At 41.9% G+C, this 23,622-nt stretch overlaps 1 protein-coding gene across 11 annotated transcripts in view; it reads left to right on the forward strand.

The window, feature by feature from the left end:
• OtopLa (proton channel otopetrin-like a) overlaps nucleotides 1-23,622 on the forward strand; it is a 37,985-nt gene that overhangs the window by 9,042 nt on the left and 5,321 nt on the right. For 3 of the 11 annotated variants that reach the window (XM_012282960.2, XM_076538504.1, XM_076538505.1), the window contains exons 2-9: nucleotides 5,161-5,396; nucleotides 6,148-6,293; nucleotides 20,806-21,136; nucleotides 21,655-21,763; nucleotides 21,822-21,982; nucleotides 22,045-22,201; nucleotides 22,408-22,886; nucleotides 23,194-23,521. In XM_012282960.2, the coding sequence (XP_012138350.1) occupies nucleotides 5,161-5,396; nucleotides 6,148-6,293; nucleotides 20,806-21,136; nucleotides 21,655-21,763; nucleotides 21,822-21,982; nucleotides 22,045-22,201; nucleotides 22,408-22,886; nucleotides 23,194-23,521 (1,947 nt within the window). Of the gene's footprint in view, nucleotides 1-419; nucleotides 697-4,346; nucleotides 4,451-5,160; nucleotides 5,397-6,147; nucleotides 6,294-11,466; nucleotides 12,002-13,022; nucleotides 13,250-16,477; nucleotides 16,747-17,564; nucleotides 20,135-20,805; nucleotides 21,137-21,654; nucleotides 21,764-21,821; nucleotides 21,983-22,044; nucleotides 22,202-22,407; nucleotides 22,887-23,193; nucleotides 23,522-23,622 lie in introns of those variants that run through there. The other 8 variants (XM_003702193.3, XM_076538503.1, XM_012282959.2 and 5 more) reach the window with 7 other exon arrangements.

The raw sequence follows: 23,622 nt of genomic DNA on the forward strand, positions 1-23,622 counted from the left end.
AAAAGCGACAGGGGAGTAAATTAAGTTCCCTATACCGGTTCCATTAGCAGCAGGAGGGTTGGATCGATGGTGGTGTCGGCGGCAAGAGCGGCATCGGCGTCGACGCCGTCGTGGGGCTCACTCGCGAGCAAGCGTCGTTCGAAGCCGGGCACGAGGGTAGGGGCAGGCAAAGGTAGCGTGTGGGTAGAGGCAGGTAGGGGTCTCGTGGCAAAAGGCAGAAATAATTCTACATTTGCCGGGCTGGCACACGTGCGCACACGTGTCCGTACGTCCGTCCGTTTTCGTAACGCGCGACACGTGAATAGACGGACACGGACGAAACCGCGTGCGGAATCCGACAGATAGAAAGAGATGGACGAAGGATAAGAGAGGAATAAAAAGAGGAAAGATATGAAGGAGAGACAGTGAAACACCGGAGCTCTCGCGGATCGTGAGTCGTAAGCGTGCCACGCCGCGGATCCGCGCGGTTCTCTAAATATATAGTCGGTCGGCGATGCGCGAGAATAGAAGGCTAACAGCAGCAGAACGAGCCGCGACCGCGTCTCGACAGAGAACGAATGGAACGTGAGCTCGCAGTGGGCACCGCGACGCCGCGGCGTCATCCTGACCCGCGTTCCGATAGGTCAGTTATGGCGGAACAAACTATCTGCCGGCGGCTCCGCGTTAGAATCCTGAATCAACCTTTCTCGCACCCAGGTAAATCAGGACTTTCGGATTACTTTTTTCATCTATTTTACCCGCTTTCGATCCTCGATCGTTCCGCCACTTCGTTAGTTCCTCGATTAATTGGATGAGGTCGTTAGCGAACGATCGGAGATCGACCGAGTTGTTGCCAGCACACGTGATAACTGTCACTTAGTCGGGACACTTAAGCTTTCATGTAAACCTTCGACTTGTCAACATTTAACTTATTTTTATGTACTCATATTTGATTATAAGGTGCTTCTAACATCCATTAATTCGATAATTGAAAAAACAGCTCGAATAATTTGAAACAACAAATAGCATTAGAAAGTTCGTTCCTAAAAGCTAGTGGTCCTGATTATCGTGGCTTACTGTGGTTGTTTCTACTGTGACGGTCACGTGTTAACCAGTTAAGTGTCACAGTGGAAATGGACATGTGTGATAAGACACTTGATATCGACAGTTATCGAAGATACGATACGATCATTTTTTTCAATGTATCACATAATATTAACAAGACAACATTTTTCTATTTTTAATTCTTATGTAACGTGACTGGCAACGATTCTCATAACAACCAGTGTTTTAAGATTCACACAGCTTGTAATTAATATTGTGAGAGATACGTCTCTGTCTGTGAGAGATGAAACATGTAAGAAATTCTCCACAAATATTTACACTGTGAGAACAAAAAATCACTGTAATTAACATTGCACTCTTATCTATTTATCTCTAAATATTCATTGTTCATTATTTATCAATAAATAAAATATTGAAGTTGGTTTTTACAAGGGACAAATATTTGCAACAATTAATTTATTAGAAAAAAATTATTAGAAACCTTGTGTTTTAATAAATTGTCCAAACGTTAATGGTTCGTAGAATATTTGAAGTAAGCAAGTAATATTTTGAAAGCGGTCTTGGTAGCAGTTTCGGGGTCTTAGTCATCGACCGGCTCAATTATTACTGCACTTGTTGAATTCCCCCTGCACAATCCGCCGGAGTTCAACAGTGGTGCTTTCAACCACGCATCGCGTCACCCTTCAAATCTTTCGTCCAAAGAATCGACTGTCGTTGAACGGTCATATTCCCTCGTACATCCCTTCTTACACGATTGCGTCTGTTAAAGAAAAGTAACCCTCCGTGACTCGAGTCGTTTCCATTCTTCTTTCGTTGTTCCCTCAGAGTCTCTTTTGTTCCCCTCTCAAGACGCTTCTCGTGTATTTACGTTGCGGTCGACTCTTGCCACCCTCCCATCACTGTTCTCGCTCGTCTTTTCGTCGAGATGGCTCACGATTATCTGGCTAGGTCAGTGTAACTTCACCCTTTGCCTTATTATCCCTTTACCCATCTAGTCCTTTCCGTTATTTACTCTTAAGGTTAATATAGATTAAGAACGTTGTATAAATAAACTTCTTTTAATTGTAATTTAAAACTTGGACGAATACGATTTATTGGCTCGTGGTGAGATTTTAATCTGCGACGCAGCTCGACTTAGACAAGGGGTTAATCCAACTTCGGCTACCCTCGTACTCGAGGGGTTTTTAGGGAATCTTTGATGCGATGTTAGGACGATAGGGTTGAACCCCCATGCAACGCGCAGAAATTTTTAACTCGCGGTGAATATTTGACGAATTTTATAACGAGGATTAAATCGTATTTTTTGTACTTTATAAAATAGACTCTACACTCATCATATAAATTATAAACGAACTATATATTTTATTATTACTGACAGTTTATTAAAACATTATTATTAAAGCATTTTCCTGTAATTATAACTGTTTTTCTCAAAAAACTTGTGTCTTCTCGAGACATTTCAAACTTACAATACTATAGTCTTCAAGATAAAATATATTTCTTCATCACCTTATTAATTGAATAGTTCAAAAATATATTTCTTCTAAATGAAGTCAACAAAATATGTAATGTAACACTTTCCAAGTATCCCTGAAATATCTACGATAAAATAGTCCACTGCATAATGTTTCCGCGAAGCGGTATTAAAACGCACGCCAGAAACCATAATTTATTCCGCGTTCGCGACAGCTAGTAAACATTTACACGTGGCATAAACGAGCTACATACAATTCTATCTAACCTCGCCCGATTTCTTTGTTAACGTGTCTTTACAAACGTATCATCAGCCTTCGTGTTCTAAAAATACAACCGTCAGAAATTCGCGGGATAATTCCAAGCGACGAATAAAAGAGCAAGTCTGAAAAGGTACCCGGTTTTATTTTTCATGCGAGGATTTTACCAGTTTATTTATCATTCGTGTCGATGTCATCGGTTCCCTGGTTGTTATAAATAACCGCTTCCGCTAACTTTGCGAGCCACGTTCGATAATCAATAATTTTACCCTGGGAGAACGTTGCACCGTGCAAATATAGAATAACGAGTATTCGGAACGTTGACTTTGTTTATAATCGATATTATCGTGTTTTTTTATTTATTAATAAGTCTGTCTCGATTCGGACAAATATTTTACCTTGTTAATTCGAAGTTAAACAGACTTAATCACTTAGCACGAGTTAAAAAGTGTAAACGAGAGCCGGGGAAAATTAAAACGAATCGGATTGAAAAGCTTCAGAGGATAAAAAAGTTGAATAGGGGTCAGTGATAAATTTTTCATTTTCCCTCGATGTACGAGTTACCGTGTTATGGAAAATGGAACGGTTTCCCGGTGAAAAGCTATCGATTCTCGAACGCAGCGCGCGATTAAATAGGTCGCTCGACGATGCAGCTAATTAACGACGGGTGCAACGAGTTTACGTAAGAACTACTTGTTGTGCGTTTTACCGTGACGGCTGTGATTCGCGAATCGAATTTCTCAGTTATCTCGTTTTCACGGAAAGGTATCGATTGCCCAGGGTATCGTGTGATTAACTGGGTCATTCGTCCGATCGCTGTTACTTTTTTAAACGAGACTGATCGATGTTCTTTTGCACGCTTCATTTTCTACAAATCAATCATCCGATCCTTAAACACTCCGCATTCAAAATCCGAACATTAAAGTTCAATTTGTCAACGTCAAATCATCTCCCATGCGTGCATTTTCAGGGAAACTTCATTCTAATTATTACGATTGAAACGTGAACTGAATTACACGTGAAATCTCGTGTAAAACTATTTCAGCTTGAAATACTATTTAGCCGGTCGTATGTTTATCTATCTATAGTTATAGCACTTTTATAGAATTTTTATATTGGACTGGTCTACATTGACTTTAAGAGTTAACCTCTGTGTTCATATGTGAACCAAAGATCACATGTGACCACTCTGTACATTACAGTCGTACATTACGAATTCGTTTAGAGTTTGTTTATATAATTAACCTAAGAATCCCACATTTTAGAATCATTGTGATATAGAATTTTCAAAGTAAATTTACATATATAGAAAATTGATGAAATGTGATACATATGAGTGATTTATACGAGAGACGGTTCACGTTCGATAACAAGCGCCAGGCTGGCTACCGTAAAAAGGATGCTAAGTTTCTTCGATAACTCATTCCCGTCTCGTTCCCGCCGAGTTCCTCGAAACGTGTCCACGCGGAAAGATGAACGCGCGTGACTAGCGGATCGGATGCTCGTCGATCGTCGAGTGCCATGTTTGGCGATCTCCTCTATGGGGAGAGAGCGACTCGAGGATGAGACTTCCACCTTGAACCAGTGTCCATTCGATCGCGTTCACGCTTCGATTCCATCGTGCAGATTGTCTCGATCGGTAGATTCGTAGGCGATGGACACCGTAATGTCGAGTAAGTTCAAGGTCGAACTATGAACTTATCGGTGTGAACTATCGATTCTGAGATATCTACTTAGCGGACTCAACACGTGGTTCCTTATTACCGTTTGTGTGTCGCCAGTTTTGAAGTTCGATGTAGAGGACCGGTTCTGCATCTTGAATGACCCGGTTATGTGGGATTAAACCCTTTTACCATTGACGTCAAACTGTGGTTGCTTATATAACTGCGTGATAATTACTGTTCGCTCGGAAAATGTTCGCACTGAAGGTTGTGTTATGTAATTCTTGAAGATTCTTACTGTTAGATCTGAACGTCTTTCAATTTATCTATCTTTTTATTATAGATACATTCTCAGTGTGTTATAGATGTATTCTCTGTACAGATGCATTATCTGTATAGATGTATTCTTAGTATACTATAGATACATTCTGTGTATATTGAAAACCACTCTTCATTTTATAATACAGTCTGTGTATATTGAAAACCGCTCTTCATTTTATAATACAGTCTGTGTATACTGAAAATCACTCTTCATTTTATAATACAGTGTATATTGAAAGCCACTGCTCATTTTATAAAGTGTAAATTTATTTTGTCACTCATCAGTAAAAGTTTGGGATGAAGTCAATGTTTGGTATTTTAAAGACAGTGTTCATAAGGGTACTTGTGTATTTCTGTTCGTGGTTCTTTCCGTTAAAAATAGACGATATCTGATTTTGCAGATCGACCAAAGAAACACAGCTCCGAAGGAACGCAGCGGTATCCGTATCTCCAAGAGATGAAGGAGCTCTTGCTCTCGAACATGACACCTACCGATAGCATGGACATGGAGAGGCTCGACGGCACTCCGGTGAAGGAGGCCAATCAGCACAACGATCACCCAACCCACGCGAACCCTGGAGTAATACCGGAACCACCGGAAATGCCGCCGGATTCCTTGATCGGCACAGTGGTTAAGGTACGATGTAAACCTGTTACGACACAAGCGATGACATTGAAAATCGTAACAAGTTACGATCGTAATTTCTAAAAATACATCGGTGTGCAATAAAATGTTCGCGTTGAAAATATAAACGCAAGAAAATGATTACAGACGGTGGAAAAAGTTCGATCGAGGTCGGCGTTCTACAAATGATCCTTCAGAACTCGCGCCACTTAACTATATCTCTCCTTGAACTTTTGAAGTTAAGACAACGCTGTAAGAGGAAAAAGAATTAGCCTCTCTAATCGATTAAATTATCTAGAGCGGAATATACCAACGAACTTTACTTTCTGAAGCGATAGCCCCAAGTAATTGCTACCTGGAATTACCGTCAAGCTTTAAACTTTAAATTGATGTAGCGTAAGTGCTACTCCGCGATTTCTTTTGTGTCATCAATTCGTGTCAGACCTATACCAAAATCGATCGTGTATAAATGTCGAGTAACCATTTCGCGGTGAGAATATTGATGGAACGATTACGCAATCATTTCCGTCAGACATTAAGCTTTAATGTACTATAACCTGCGGTTTTATGGTACCTTTGTGTCATCGAGTCCGATTTTTAGCATCATCTAAAATGCTATTGAGAATCTTTATACTGAGAATCATTAGGGTTACTGTCGATTTTATTTGAAATTAGTGCGATTTACTTTCGATGAAATAAATCAAGGTGATACGGCACTAAATCACGGATCCGTATTTTTTCAATGCGAATTTATTGTCCCCAGCTAAATTCGGACGGCTACGGATCGCACACGTCACCAGCACACGCAAAACAACCCCTGGTACCGCAGAACGCGAATAATCCACCCCTTTGTCTCACCCCTACGCACTCCGCTCCGGCTACCAGTGGCACCCTGCCAAAGAACGCAAAGTGAGTACATTCTTCCAAGTACATTCTTAAGATCTTCGGCACGATGGTCTTTACGAGGGCCTTTTTTGCACGCTTTGTCGCGATCGTTTGTCGAAGGATTCTTCGCTGACGTGTTTAATTGCTTTTGCACGACCGCGAATACCACGCGGTTTGCATAAACTATCTCTTTGTTTTCTTCGTACGTAAAATAGCAAGAGCACGTTTCATCGAGAACGTGCTTTTAAGGAGGTTAAAAATAATTCACGTATCTTGCAAAAGCCACGTGGATTCGAGAGCTTCCGTTATCGAGAAACTACCGGGTTAAAAATAAACTCTTTGACCCAACGTTAAGACAACTATTCGAGCTATAAGTCGAAACGAAATGGAAAATTGAAGTTTGAATCGCAACTACGTTAAAGGGGAACGCCATCTTTGCTGTGCCGAAGAAGGTAAGCCTAGCAAAAAGCGAGTGGTTGCTCGAATTCCCATAAAAGGATCACTGCTGGCAGAAAAAATCTTAAACGGTCGTGAGACTTTCTTCAAGAAGATGTATAGATTGATTGATACTTTGTACTCTGTATAAATTGAAAGGCTAAAAGGTGAAACGAAGCTTTTGCCTGATGCCTGTTTTTATTTACACATTTTTAAGGCTTGATATTATGTACACGAATGAAGAGGATAATCGTTGTTATAGAAATTTCAGTGGTTAATACACTTTGTACATTTGTATAAGAAATTAATCGAACTAATTGGTACATGAAAATTGTATAGATGTATATAAATTATAGCATACATTATTTCATACGTTCATACATTATGACATACATGAAGTTATACGAATTATATTTCATAACTTATAAATAGCCTGAGTAGGTAAAATTTCCGAGTGGATGAAAGGTAGTCCACGGGCACGATTTTACTAGGTTTCTACCCCAGGGCCCTCCAGGGTTTAGTTCTAGAGACGCGGAATCGTGGCAGCACTGACACGAGACTCGAAATCAATACTCGGTGTGCGTGAGTCTGGCCTCTGTTGCAATGCTTGCAACGCGATATTACAACACGCAGAAAAATGTGTACGTAGCCAGCGGTATTGCACACGTAGTATCGGTGACCCGATTCATCGTTGGGAACGCGATCTGCTAAACTAGTCGGCTACTCGTCTCGGCGATCTTCTGCGGTCTTCCACCCCTTTAAAGGTCTGGAGAAAGGAAGAGAGAGAGGAGAAAAAAGGAATCGTTTCCCTCCGGTATCGCGTGACACAACTTTGCATCGCGATAGTTCTCACGCGATCGTTTTGTACGGGATTACCGCAGCCATCGAGGCCGATCTCGAGGCTCTTCCAATACTTTATCGCGAGCCTAGACAAATGCGGCGAATAAAACAAACGCATGATGAACTATCATCGAAGTTGGCAGCCTGGCTTCGAGATGCTTGCCAACTGTTTCGATCATATCGAACTGCCAAACGGTCAACGACCTCGGCAATCGGAAAAACAACCCTCTAAGTACATTAGCATATGTGACGATCGATATGTGGTACGAACATTGTGAAACTATTATGTGAACTTCTGGGAAACGGTAATTTAAATAATTGCTTCGATGTTATTAGTTCGGGAATTTGTAATTTAGAATTTCATTATTTATATTGCCGATATATGTACTACAAAAGTGAAACATGTTTTGCGATCCCTATCTTGAAATCGCTATGGGCCCAAATTTTTAGATCAACTCAGATGTCCAAGTTCCAAGATCTCCAAACCGCTAGGTCTTCAAATTTTCATGCAAATGTCCAAATACCTAAGTTCTCAATTTTGAAGGCTCCCGAATTTCTAGTTCACCAGCTTGGTCCCAAATACGTCCTCTTTCTAGCTTCCTTCTTATCCAAACCCCTAAGTTCCAAAATACCCAGTACCCTTCATACCTCAACCTCTAACTCACCAGATCCCTTATACCTCTACATACTAAACGTCTATGCGTGTAAACACTCGAGTCATTAAAAAACGCATCAGCGTAAATTAGCGCGTCTCAAAGTGAAAGAACGAGAAAAAAGGACGATCGTAGAGTAGATGTGGATAAAAGGTAATCCAGCGAGCGCAGCGGTAATCATAGGTCGATTCCAGTCAAGTCGGTTCGAAAAGAATCGTACTATAGAGAATTTTGTGGTAGGGTAAGGTTACTGACCTCGGTGCTAGCGTTATCGAGCGGGTCAGTGGGTCGCAGAACCACAGAGCATATCACACACCCGTTTCCCCACCTTCGCACCCCACCGTGGCCCAGGCCAAGCTACTCTCCTACCTCTAGCCGTTCCGGATATCCTCCCGTGGGAACGCAGCCGAATGTGCGCGCAAGACTCCAACTTCCAGGGAACACTCTAGCCGAGAAGGCTTCGCTCCATTTTCTCCTGGAATTCTACACTTACGGAAACAAGAGTACGACTGTTACCGGTACTCGTTTCCTCCAGGAGGATGAAAAAAGAATCCTCGATATCGGCCATTTACGAAGTGTGTCAGTATCGGTTACGGATTGGATATAGAAATTACGTAATCGAAGATCAGTCGATTTTTATACGGCGGAGATTTTTAAAATATTTCTCGGGAATGTCCTCTTTTTACGATATTTCAGACGTTCTCATCTTATATTCTGAGAATGTCGGAAATATACAACGTGAAGTACTATGGCTTTAGAAATTCGTAGGAAATCTCTCGAAGGAAATATTTGATACGCAACAAACTAGTGGAATCTTTTTTGAGAGGAATTGATCGGTGAACGGCTTCACAGAGAATTCGCGATAGCGCACGCGTTTAGCATAAAGAAACTCGCGTAGACAAAAGACAGGCCTCCCTCGAGACGATACAGGACGAGTCTAGTGCAAAAAAGGGTGCTTCTCGTCGAGCGTAGACAGTTACTGCTCCCCAGCGTACAAAGGCAGCTGTTAAATGCATCGATACCGTGTCTTTAACATCCACGATGTCCGGAACGCTCGGAATAGGCTTGAAAGGATATTTAAATAACCCTCGCGATCGCGAGCTATAAATAGGAAAGAGGACATTGTTACCTGAATTGATTTATTCGCTCTTGTCATCGAGAATCAGACCATTGAATCGATGCACGATACCGCGGAAACTGGAATTCTTATTTGCGCGGAGACAATAGGGACTCAATTATTTAGTAATTTCTGGGAATTTGGGAATTTTTATATTGCAGAAATTCGGTGTTAGATTGGTACTTTTTTTGGGAGTTGGAGAAGGTGGACTCAAGATTTGGAATTTAGAGATTTGTGGATTTTGGGATTTGAGGATTTAAGGGCTTAGAGTTTAGGGGTTTGGACACTTGGGGACTTAGGGATTTGGGGATTCAGAGGCTTAGAGTTTAGGTGCTTAGAGGTTTGGCACTTGGGGACTTAGGGATTAGGGTGTTTGGAAATTTGGGGTCACAAGTACTTGGGAATTTAGTACTGGAGATATAAAAATTGGGGATTTAGAAATTAGAGTTTAGGTAATTGTGAACATAGGAATTTATAAATTAAGAGACTTGTACTTCTGGAACTTTATAAATTCAGAAATTTGAGAGCCAGTAAATTGAGCATTCGAGACTTTGGGGTTTGGAAATTAGGAATTGGGAATAACGAATTCAGGAACTGAAAACTTGGAAGCTGAAAACCACAGAAATGCAAAACTTCGATAAAACGGAACTGCAACAAAAGAAAATCAGTTCCTCCGCCGGAAGAGTCTAGCAAACTTTAGAAGGCATACCGTAAACCCAGTGACCGAGATCACGAATCAAAGACATCCACGAAAGACAGTTGAAAAGGAAAACGCGGATTATATTCGAGTAACTCGTGGTCCAACGATCAACCATCGAATAATGACGCTTCTGAAGGAAGATAGACAACGTCGTTTACCCCCTCCGCGGGTTACCGGTGAAATAAAGGAAAAAAAGGAGATAGGTGGGTAGAGAAAAGTGAAGGAAAACGAGGACATGGAAAGTACGAGCAGAAAAAATTCATGACGAGACACGAGAGATTCCAATGGAACAAAGGGTGTCCCGAGCCGAGGTAGCTCAACCGAGAGGAATCATGGTGGAGGATTCTCCACGACCACAGCCGAAGTGGCGAAGGGAAAATGTCGAAGGAGAACGCAAACGAGAGGGATGAAAAACACACGACACCGTGTAGGGAAAGATCGTCAGAACGAGACACAAGATATTGAAGAGAAAAAGGGGTGCCGGTAGCGAGAAAGGGATGAAGAGAATATGAAATACACTTCCGTTCAAAAGTCACTGCCTGTTCAACCTCATCTACACTATAAATTATTATAAATTATATCATCGATGTTTAACCCTGTTTCGAAACAAATATTACGACTTTACAAAAATACATTTTTTTAGGTGGTCTTCGGTGGACATTTAGATGCCACATTTATTAAATATTTTTTGAATCGTTGCTCCAAATCGATTTTTTCTATTTTCACAAGTTTGAGCTCCAACCCCTAAATTTGTATGAGACAAAGTACGTGATCACAGTTTTGCAGGGTTGGAAAAATATAACACACAACATTATCATTTCTCCAAGATAAAAGTTGGAAATATCTGAGAAATCCCAATATCGAAGATTGCGTTCAGCGTCCCAAGAGAACTGTTGCATTCTATTGTTCCACGTTCAGCAATATCTTCAGCAAGAGTGCATTTCTGGACTCGTACGATCTTCTTTCATTCTTAGAATAAGCAGAATACCTCGCCAACATTGAGCTACTTTGCGTATTTCAATGTGTACTGGACAGACACGTACAATAACGAAGCAGATTCCAGAACTACTTACTTTCTTGCATACTTCGTTTCACATGTTAGGAGATTATTGCAACACGTACCTACTCAAACTAGAATTTTAGGAATTTTAAGAACACTCATCTCACCGTTAAAGAACCTGTGAAACGATGAAAAGCTCTTACCAAGATTATTGGAATTTTAACGGTCAGGTTTTAAGATATTTTCTTTCAAATTATTTGCAGCGAATATTTCGAAATCTGTATAAAGCAAACATGTTCGAAATATATCTGAGAACTGAAGATCAAATAAAAACATTTTGAAGATATTTAACAGGGTTGCATATGATGATAAATGAAAGTGGATCAACGGGTTAAGATGAAAGACCGTAATGAGCTGTTCCCAGTTAGGACACCCAGTATCGAAGATTACCAAAACGGGAAAACGCGTTGACTTTTGAACGGGAGTGTATAACCACGGATGGCATTGCGCTTGTGCAAGAAGCTGCCGTTGCCCGGGAAGAGACCTCCCGGCCCAGCCTCAGTCTCCGGGATGCTGGGGGCGGCGATCGTGATTCTACCCCCATTTCATCGTGCTCCGATAACATAGTCCATCTCGCTCGGCCACTGTCCGTCTCTCGTTCCGTTCTGTTCCTCTCGAAGTTAACCCTCGTCGTTGGTGCTTACGGTGTTCGCCGTAAGGTAGACGACGAGCCTCCCTTTCTGTGATCTCTCTTCCTCGTTCGTGGATTCTACGTGTGCCCCTACACGCGATTCTCCCTTTTTTTTTATCTTCTTCTCTCGTCTCGTCTGGTCTGTCTGTCCCCCTCTCCTCGATCGACAGCATCCTCTTTCTCTGGCCGACTCTTCCGTCCTTCATCCCTTCTCCGTCTCTCCGCTTCACACCCTTTTCCACCGAAGCCTGGGTGCAGTCACCGCGAGAACCTTCAGGCAACCACCTCTCCAGCAGGTGAGCTTCCTTGGTCGCGTCGTTCGGTTACGTGGTTGGCAGGTCGTTTCTGTGGGGTGTACGTCGCACTTGGCTGGGTGATCGTGGCCCGTCCATCGTGCCGTGCTCTCTCGTGGTCGTCATCAGTCATCGAAGCGAGAGTGCTCGATCCTTAGGTTCGGTCGTGTGCACAGGATTTTCCAATTAGCTCGTTCGACCAAGTGCGCGAGATCACAGACTGAGAGGAAACCTTTGGGGTGGACCGTTTCCTCTTCGCGTCTCGTCGCCTTCTTTCCCGACCGCTTAGGGCTCGCGTTCGATCGCTGAAAATTCGTTCGAATTCCAGCTGAAAATTTTTCCTACGATTTCGACGGTGCACCGATCGTTGCGGAGACAGTGACGACGTTAGCAGATCTTCCATCCGGCAAAAGAGCCATAATTACAGGAATTTCGTTAAAAGCATCGACCATTCATCCGATCGCGTTTCGAAACGCGAGACGAGAGTAGGAGGCGGTACGGTGTTCGTTAGCAAAAAGCCCGAGGACGAGCGCGCAGGCGTGATCCGAGGAATCGAATAAACAGACAGCAACAATTCGGGGAGAGAGTTTTTGACTCGCGCCTGCTGCCCTCCTTTTCGGAAACGGTGTCTCCGAAACCGTCCTCCGAGCTGGTCGTCTCGAGCGTTGCTCCTCGATCCAGTTTCCGCTGCGATCGATCCATTCTAGTCACACTCTTGGGGTGACAGATTTCCGACACGAAATCCGCCGACTCAACGTTGATCCTTCTTTCTCCTTGTACGAAGCGTGCCAAAGTTTCGTCGAAGCTACTCGTGAAAATCGTTACTCGGAGCGTGACGTTGAGCGATGAAAACGTAGCGAATCTTCCCTCGATATTTTTTCATAAATTACGAGTCGAATTTCTGCACCAGACGTTCGCCAAAATGGCGGCCGTGGCATAATCGAGGTTCGAGCACCCGCGTTCGGTTCGCGTAGTGGCGGGCTTATTCGGTGATTTTCCAGCCGTATCTTTTGCCGATCGTTAGGGCCCGTTACGAAGGGAGAAGGAAACCGCGATGGTGGGTGGTGGTGATTGCAAGGTCGCCACCGTGGAGGTGGAGGCAGCCGCAGCGGACAACACGGCGACTCTTCCGGTGACCAGACCTCTGAATCCTCAGAACTCGTCGCAGAACGCGCAGGACAACGCCGAGAAGAACAACGCGGCGAACAAAGAGATGGAGCTGAAGAACGTGCGCTCTACGCCAGCGAAAAAGTAAGCGCGGTCGTAGAGAATTAGATGAGAAACCGAAGAGACAGGGACTTCTTCTTTTTCCCTTTATCTTTTCTTTTGCTCTTCAGCTCATAGCGAACGCAATCATGTTCACACGTTATCATCGCCTGGTAGCCGGCTCGCTTTTGTAGTCCCCTCGTTAAGTGTCGCGACACTTTGCGGGGGAAGTAGATGCTCATCAGCGTTTCTCAAACTGTGTGAGAACTGTCGAAGTCGACGGTTGTTTAATTCGTTAGAATGCTTGTTTGAGAAACCCTGCGAATGGGACAATGTAAACTGACCGGATTACGGTCTCATGCTATTACGAAACCTTGTCATTTAATGTAAGATTGCAGTCGTGTTTTGTATCATTTTCGTATGAATATTTATAGCAAGATTACAGCAACGTGGATCAAAGATTATGAAAATTGAGGTTACGACTGGTCCAGTTGAACGAACCAGTAAATGATCTTTTACGACCTAGCTTATTAGAAAAGATATTTCTTTCGAAATAAATACGTGAAATGACAACCATGTTATGTATGTCTTAATACTATGATGATGTATCGAAATTTTTCTTTTTGAAAGAAACTCTGTGAAGAGTAGCGCGCTGAAAGACGGAAATGAGAGAAACTTCGGAATAAATTATTCGCGTTTCTTCGTAATAATAATAATCTGAAGTTTGATCGCGACCTCCTCGACCTCCTTCCTCGAGTTTCACCAGAGGCCAATGTTTATTATATAAAGAAGAGTCTCGAAAGAAAATCATCCGTGAACATAAACGTTCTTCGTGTACGTATTTCGAGCAATTAGTTGAACGTTACGCTTTTCCACGACGCAATTACACAGGAGGAAATGGGACTAGGTCAAGAACCCACTTGACCGGAACTACGTAATTCCCGCGCTAACGAATGGTTAATTATTTAGCAACTCGAGCTGGAAATCCGTCTCATCAAACGAGTTTCTTTTCCGATGTTTATTTTCCTTGCAATTCGAAGCTAAAATTATAAACGCACATTTCGTTTCTCCATGATTGATATTCTGTCGGAGAAAACGATATCCGCTGGATCGCTCGAATAACTGTCCGTCGTGGAATTCCGATAATGTATCGGCGAATACTGGGTCGCAACGTCCACGGATGTCTTTCATGACGGGAAGAAACATCCGGATACGTCCTACGCTCGTTCTCCATTCTGAACGCTTCATACGATGATGTATGCAACGATTTCTAGTCGCGAACTATTCAACGATTTCCTGGAATAAATTGCATCTGCCTCGGCGGGAATTTTTAATGCTTATTGTTAACAGCCGTGTTACGTGACTTGCTTCCGCTTATATCATTTCTTGTAGATGCTATTTAGAGTACTAGTGTTTGAAGACAGTCTACAGGGAATTTGGTCGACCTCTCGGAAGGATCTTTTAAGCCCTTAAGTCTGTAGAATACTTGGAGACAGCACTGAGAGTGCTATCTTCTGAAAGGATTCTTGGTAACCGTAGATGGCACAGACTAATATTTCTGAGTACTTTGAATACTTGGAGGTACAGAGAGTAATTACTTTGTGTCCGACATATTGAAAGAATTTTTGTGATGCGGTTAAAATTCTTATCTCCATCTCACGGTTCTCATGATAGATTGAAAAGTGTCCCTATGTCGTTCCGACAGAATTCTTGGTGTCTGAAGACTATGGTATGTGGAGTCAGTCTTTGAGGCCGCACTTTCCAAATTTGTACCATGAATATTTGAAGATGCAAAACAAAGAACAAACTAAGTCCCTTAGATGTTTGAAGACGGAGAGTGATTTCCGTGCATTGCTGACCTGTCAAAAGAATTTTCGGAGACCTCGGTACTTAAAATTTCTAAGTCTTCACATTATTAAGAGGCTATAACAAAAAGAAGCTAGAAGACTAAAATTCAAAGTTCATGTTGAGAGACAGAAGTCTATTCAATATGTCTCTTGAAGATATAAATTTCAAATCTCCTCCAACCCTCTCGAAAACCAGACACGCAAATTATTGGACACTTCGAGCCTCGTGTTTCCAGATATAATCATCGTATTCTCCCACGGTGGCATTCATTACGCGACACTCTGTGCGTTCGACTCGAAATGACGAGAAGTGGTAGGTTTCGTCTGCGTGTCTATTTGCAACGCACTTCGTTAGCCGTCGCTGTTGCCTACGAAGCGTCTTCTTGCGCTTCTAGTGTGCATTATACACGGCCCCGAGTTTATGCACTCCCGCACGTACATAGACCACCTACTACCCCAGGTCTGAGACATGCAACCGACCGAGGTTGCGACCACGTACCAATGGAAATCATTCTGTAGAAAGAATCGAGGAAGTGGAGCGCGAACATATTTCGAGGGACGGTATGCCGTGGTTTCTTCGATATATCGGGCTGCGATAGGCCGACGAGCATTAACCCTGGAACGCAACACCTTTGGATCGTAAAATAGACGGGAGGTTTGACTGACGCTCGATAATCGCTTTACTCGTCCTCGTTTTAGACATCTTCAATTTTTTCGTATCAATTCCGCTCGTAATATTCTTTCATATTTTTTACAATTTCAAGTATTTTCTTACTGAAGAACATTCTACTGTCTTGTTGATATTATACATACAACATTGTAATATCAGCTCATATGATGGGTATATTTGCAAATAGGGTAAGGTTTCTCAAGTCATAAGAAAAAACAATGAGTATTTAGCAAATATGTAAAAACTATATTTGCTATTTGATTCTAGTGTAAATATTGGTTTTATTTATTAGAACAACTCTGAACAATCTTTGCGTTGTCATATAAATTAATCCTAATGTAGCTGTAGTAGCCATAACACTTCAAATATAGAACAGGTACGACTTAAGCAACCTTACCCTATTAAATATTTGAATCTTCGATATCTTGTCAGAACATACTGTAATTAATGATACCTTGTCAGCAATTATCATTATCACGTGTCATCCCAGAGACTAACAGTAAATTATAAATAAATACATGTGACTTATGTACCTATAGTTAGAAAAGATTTGACTTATGTGCCCAGTTAGAAAAGAAAGAAGAAGCGCGTAACAGCTTCCAGTCAGCATATACAATTTATTAATTTATTAATATCGATCGAGCGGTAAAGCGTGACGGTGATACGGTGCTGAATACACGCAGCACGGCCACAGGAATACCTTCTCGAATTACACAGTCGCAATTGCATTAACACGAACTGAAAGGGAACCTTCGACGGTCTAGACGCTGAAACAAGACAGTGTTACGAGCTTCGTGAACGTGACTGCACATACCTATCCGCGTCCGACGAGCACGAAACGCTCGCGAGATCCGTGCGATCATCGACTGAAAATATAAAGTCAGCTGCGGACGATGCGAACTGCGATCCACCGTGCTCACAGAATAACTTGAACCAGTTCGACGTTCAACTGGATCACATACGGTTCACAAAATATCACTTTGAATGAAGTATACTTTGTTGTGGACTGGTGTGTTTGTGTGAGGGTGAGAGTGCAAGTTTGTGTTTGTAATGTTTGGGGAGGTGGAAGGTGGGAATTTGGGAAATTGCGGATTTGAGGATTTGGGGATTTGGGAATTTGGGGATTTGGGGATTTGGGAATTTGGGAAATTGGGGATTTGAGGATTTGGGGATTTAAGGATTTGAGGATTTGCGAATTTGGGAATTTGGAGATTTGGGGATATGGGGATTTGGGAACTTGGAAAATTGGGAAATTGGGGATTTGGGAATTTGGGAAATTGGGGATTTGAGGATTTGGGGATTTTGGAATTTGGGAAATTGGGGATTTGAGGATTTGGGGATTTGGGAATTTGGGAATTCGGGAAATTGGGGATTTGAGGATTTGGGGATTTGGGGATTTGGGGATTTGGAATTTTGAGGATTTGAGGATTTGGGAATTTGGGAATTTGGGAATTTGGGAATTTGGGAATTTGGGAATTTGGGAATTTGAGAAATTGGGAATTTGGGAAATTGGGGATTTGGAAATTTGGAGGTTTATAGATTTGGGGATTTGAGGGTTGGGAATTTGGAAATTTGGGGACTTGGGAGATTGGAAATTTAGAAATTTTGGGACTTGGGAGATTGGGAATTTGGAAATCTGGGGACTTGGGAGATTGAGAATTTGGAAGTTTGGAGACTTGGGAGATTGGGAATTTGGAAATTTGGGGACTTGGGAGATTGGAAATTTGGGACCTTGGAATTTTGAGAATTTGGAAATTTAGGACCTTGGGATTTGAGAATTTGGAACTTAGGAATTTGAGAATTTAGGACCTTGGAATTTCGGGAATTTGGGAACTTAGGATCTTGGGAATTTGAGAACTTAGGAGCTTGGTAATTAAAACTCCAGAATCTCAAACTTCCAAAGTTTCAGAACTTAAATAGATTTTCCCCCATGAAAAGAGCTCAGACCTCGCTCAGACCAACACCTGGCAAATACTTATGTCAATAGTAAGCCCTCCACTACAGTAAGTCCTCCACTAATAAGATACCCACCATTATTAAATCTCTAATTATCACTCAAATCACCAAATAGCATACGAAAGATATCCAATGAAACCTATCACTTCCAAAATCAATTTGTACGGGGATTTTACCCTTAAAATATTGAATCGAAGTTCAGAACAATGCACCTGACCAAAGAATGCGAAAACGATCTGGCATGGATATAAAAGGCGGTTGAAAAGAATACGGTCGTGATTGAACGCGAAGGGGAGAGCGAAATTCGCGGAGAGGACACGGATGAGGCGAGAGTGAGTCGAGAGGGTGAGGTACAGAGAGAAAGACCAGTGGCTGAAAGTAGGTAGAAAATATCGACCGAGCCGGGCTCGGAGTCTGTGATATCCAGGCTGTTTCCACTTCTAGCCGCTTTTCTCCTTCACAAGTGGAAAAAAAGGTCGCCAAACTCTTCTTTTTCATTTTTTCCCGCAGCCACGAAAACTTGCAAAAATTTCCCTGCTAGAGGTTAGCTCCGCTTGCCATCTTGCCCCGAGCTTTCTAAAGATGCATGTTTTAGGCAAGTTTGCCAAATTTTCACGCTACAGGCAATCTCAAATTCATGAACGATTGTCACGAACAAATTCGTGATATGGAAAGACAATTAAAAATTTAAATCGAGGACATTTGTTGAATTCTATGCATGACGTATTTAAAATTGAAACGTATTTTCAAGAATAAACGTATAAGAATAATTTACTATTACAGTGACTCATTGAATCTTTGAAATCAAAGAACTGAATAAGTTATACCATATGTCTGATCATGTGTCTTGCATGACTGTTTCTACTGTCAGCCTTCGGGTGAATACTGATAGCCTATTCTTTACAGAATTTAACTTTTTGTAATTTTATATAACTTTTCATATATACATAAAATATATGTATATGCTTAAATAAAGTCTACTAACAAGATAAGTAGTTTTAACGCGTGACAGAACTTATTATATTCATTCATTGAATAATATATTAGAAATTGAATTTGCAATGCTTGCTCTTCGGTACTATTTATCGAGACGTAACTTCAAGAAAATTTATAGTAAATTCTTTATCTATATAATCATTGTAGATTCAAAACGATTAAAATATACTCCTAAACGATTATACATGTAGATCCTCCTTTAACCTAAAAAAAGATTATCCCGATTAACAATTTTCCGCAAAGTATTAAAGCAAAATATGCACATAAAAAAGCATCCAAACGCCTTCGGAGTTAAAAAGAATACACGTGTAGTAATAAAGAAAATATCAAGGGTAAAATAAATAGAGCGAAATGAAAATCGAGCTTCCTGGTAAAATATCACGATCCTTTATCCACGATGATAATCATCGAAGTGAAGCAAAAGAAAAAACTGCCTGACACGAGTGTACAGGCTCGTGCGGAACACAATAAAGTCTGCGCCCCAACCCCTGAAATGGCAGCGCGACAAAGGGTGGTTAAGCCCTTCTTCACGAAGATGCACCGTACGTAACCGAGGTCCCTGATACTCCCTGATGCAGACGTCGCGACGCCACGCCGCGTCGTGTGCAATCATACCGTGTGAGCGACACACGCCGGATTTCGAAATATACCTTTTTCGCGTTTTCCTCGCCGGCGTCCGCGCGCCTGCGCCATTTTCCTTTCCACCAGCAGCCGAGCATCCGGTTTCGCGCGCGATTAATTCTCGACGAGATCGGACCTGGAACACGCTCTCCCCTTCGCGTACACGCAAATTATCGATTCTACGACCTAACCTTTAACGAGAGAAAGAAAAAAGGAACGGTGGACGAGGGAAGAGTTGACTCGAAACCTGAAAGCGTCGCGTCGAAGCTCGACAAGTTTGAGCAACTTGATTTCGCGTCGAGGATCGAACTGATATTTCACGTTCGTTATTGTGATATTCTGTGTTTCGGTGAATTGTGCAGATTTTCTGTGTGCTCCAAACCCTCGCAGAGGTTTGCTGTTTAATTTCATGTATAATCAGGTTTCGAAATTCGAGTGATAAAGATAGTGGATTTATTTAACAAATATTCGCGCGATAAGAAAGGTTGATATATCTGAAACGAAGCGGTACGTGGAATGAAAGCTAACCGGAGAGGAGACGAGGAGAGTGAAAAATCGACGAGTTGGTGGTCGAAAGACGGTTCGACATCGAAAATAGCATGCCAGTGAATCGACCATGGTGTCCAGCACGGCAGTCGACGTTCGCAAATAATCCGAGCTCAACGTGCTTCGTAAACCGCGCACGTAAACACTGTTTAGTTTATTAGAGATCGTAAAGAAAGAATTGTACATTTTTACGATGGAAGTGGAAATAGTGCCGTTTGTGGAGAATAATGTTAACGGAGTCGGAGGAGACGTGCTACGACACGGTAGTAGGGTACAAATAGCAAGAAAAACACGGTGAGAGATTTACTTTATGTAGTGATGGGACTGGGATTTTATATAAAGTCTCGCTATATTGCAACTTTGCTACTGACTATATTTAAATAGACTACTAAATATATTTAACTAGACTACTAAATATATTTAGCTATACTACTAAATATATTTAACTAGAAAGATTTTGCTACAGTGAAGAAGTCATTGGTGAAAGTCTACAGGAGTGGCCATATAACGAGAGTCTACTCTATTTGAAATTTTGAAGCTTAATTAATACCAATGCTACCTGATACCAAAAATGCGAAATAAGATTAGGTGAAAATACGTCGATCATGCATGTTGTCACTCTTCTCATCTTCATTAAAAAATCCCCTGTCATTACATGCTTCTTATATAAGTTTCAAACAATATTAAAAAATATTAATCCCTTGATACTGCCATTTTCTGTTACTTTTAAGTACGTCAACAAATGAATTTACAATACGTTTAGATATCTCCAAACTAGGTATAAGCACGAGTCCTTTAATAAAATGTTAGGTTGGTCCCATCACTATACATGCGTGATGCAAAAGAGTAGTGTCTTTAAAATTCAAAATCCTCCTCTTAAAAAATATTTCTACAAATATGACAAAACCTAGTAAAAGTTTTTAATTGCCCGAACAGGTACGAATTTTACTTATTTCTCGTTGCAGGACGTCGTTGTTCATTATTATGAGCTTCATCTATGCGAAGCTGTTGGTGGTGGTGTGCATCGCTTACGTGATTAGCGAGGTGGTCACGCACAAACTGCCACTCTACTATTACGAAGGTTTCTTCACGTATTTGTACGGGGTTAGCATCTTGTTCCTGTTGTACGTGTTCTGCTTCCTGTTGCAAGAAAGCGCGTGTTGCGCAAGGGGCAGCGATTCACCGCCGCCTCCTCCGAGACCACCCAAACCTCCCAAAGAACCCAAGGACAAGAACAAGAAGAAGGACAAAAAGGACAAAGAACAAAAGGCGGCAAAGGCCAAGAAAGAGTACCAGGTTGTCTTTTCTTCAATTTGTCACGCGTTTGTCAAAACATTACATGTGTGGTCTTTTAAACAGAACAAAATTAAATTGTAAACATTTTCAATCCTGTTAAATATCCAGATAAGATTACTTCCAGTTCTACAAATTTGAGATCGTATTCATTTTCTAAATTTAACAAATAAATAGAAATATAGTAGGTCCCTTGACGCAACCTGCAGTGCGTCTACGACAAAAATAAGTAGATTGACGCGAGGTATATTTCGGTTCGGTGGAAGTATCGAATCGATGAAGCGATTTAAAGAGACACTCTCGGTGCTGACGTAAGTGGGTTACCCATCGTTGTTAAGCATCTAGCGCAAGGCACGTGCTACGGGTCCATTCATTATCACGTGGAATCCACTTATAAACTGAAACTCGGCAGTTTCCTTGCTCATTAAAACCGTTCGCCCTTTCGTTGCAAAGAGGATTACGAAATTAGACTCCCCAATCTGTCAAAATTAATTAATCACACATAGGACTAAATGATTTAGGATGCGGCTGACGTCGAGGCTGGTGTGGCCACTCGAGCTTTGCGGAAACGGAAGACGTCGCAAAACGATCAGAGCCACGGAAGCTTCTTCCTTAGAATTGGAGCAATAGGTAAATACATTGCTTGTACCATCAAAACGTATTATTGTATTTTTAATCTCGTTCTTAGCGTTCGGTTTGGGGACAATGGTGTACAATGGTCTGGAATTCGGTACCTTCTTCGAGGTACCACCTACGTCACCCTGCTACCAGATCCTCCAGGGAGTCAATCCGGTTCTGCAAATGATCTTCACATTCATGCAGATGTACTTCATCTTCATGAACTCCAGGGTAAGTACCGCACACGTCGAAATATTTAAATGAAGGCCTGATTGCGGTGCATTACTTTTTAGCTGAACATTCATCGCTTCAAAGTAATAGCACGTTTTGGGTTGATGCATGTGGTCGCCACCAATCTCTGCGTTTGGATTCGTACTCTCGTGTTGGAGAGCATTAAGGAGATCACTAAGCATCATCAGAAAATGGGCCAGTTCGAGGCCGGAATTCTTGGTGAGTAACATTGTTACAATTTTTATCAAAGAAATTTTAACTGTGAAGATTATTAGAGATTCAAAGTTTAATCTTAAACTACGTTCATCTACCTAACCTATCTAATGTTCAACTGATCGTACAGCAATGGAAATATAATTGATAGTTCAGTAATAGATCATTCGAGGTAACAGAGCTTGCAACTATGTGACGTTGAAACATTGCAGAGAGTATCAAGCAACACTCGATGCGAAATGCGGGCGCCATCTTGGGAACAGCGCCTCGTGACGTGGCTTTGTTACGCGAGGCGCCATTAACCGCCACGAGGTCATCGACCGTAACAACGTCCATCGCCAGCACGACCATCGCTTCGTTTGGTCGTGTAATGAGAACAACAGCAAGGGCAATTGCCAGGGCTGTTACAACACCCAGCACTACCACAACGACCGACTGGAATCCTCTAACCTCGACAACCAACTCCACCTCAGCACCCTTGCCTAATTTAACTGCGACCACTGTCAACACGTTGTCCACTTTGTTGACCACGTTGACACCGAAAGCTACCACCGAACAGACCACTCCGAGTACGACTACTACCACCACCATCACCACACCCACCACCAGCACCACTACCACGCCTTCAACAACGTTCTCGTCGTACTACATCGAAATGTTCGAGGCACCGCAGGCTGATAGCAAAGAAGAGGTAATGATATAAGAAGATAGATTCATTTATTAGTCCTTGATGATGATTCTCTTCCGTTAAGTCTGATCTTTTGGGACCTCTTATCGAATGTGAAGGTTTATATTCTACATAAATAAATTTAGAGATTCCAACACAATTAAAGAAGACTTAGATTCCAGTTTAGATTCTCGTCATTTGTATTCTAACTTTGCTGCAACCCTTTGTTCCTACCTCAACTATCTTTCTCATTCCGAAGATAACTTGGTCTAGCTTTAATTGTACTAATATGTAGAGCATATAAGTAGAGAAAATTTGATGAAATTAACAGATACACCAGATCTTCGACGTGAATAATCAAACAAACAGCAGTGAATACTGGAGCCCGAACTTCGGAATCTACGCGGAGGCATTAACGGACGAGGAAATGGCGTCGAATTCATGCGGTCGCGTTAACATTATGGGAACCATCGTGCAGGATGCTGAACCGTACCTGTTCCCCTTCATCATCGAGTACAGTCTGATCGGTGCCGCAGTAATTTACGTAATGTGGAAGCACATTGGACGACATCCCCGTTGGCCACATCAGGTGGAGGCCGATTTGGAACGTCGCCTGGAGGCCATGTTGTCTCGAAGGGCTGTCGCTTTGGCTCACGCAGGTAATTCTTTCTTTATCGTTTGTACTCTAACCGTTTGCACTGATAATCTGTAGATAAATACTTTGATAATTTGTATAAGCAACTGTTAACGGACAAGCAAT

Source organism: Megachile rotundata, chromosome 12 (assembly GCF_050947335.1).
Source record: "Megachile rotundata isolate GNS110a chromosome 12, iyMegRotu1, whole genome shotgun sequence".
NCBI lineage: Eukaryota > Metazoa > Arthropoda > Insecta > Hymenoptera > Megachilidae > Megachile > Megachile rotundata.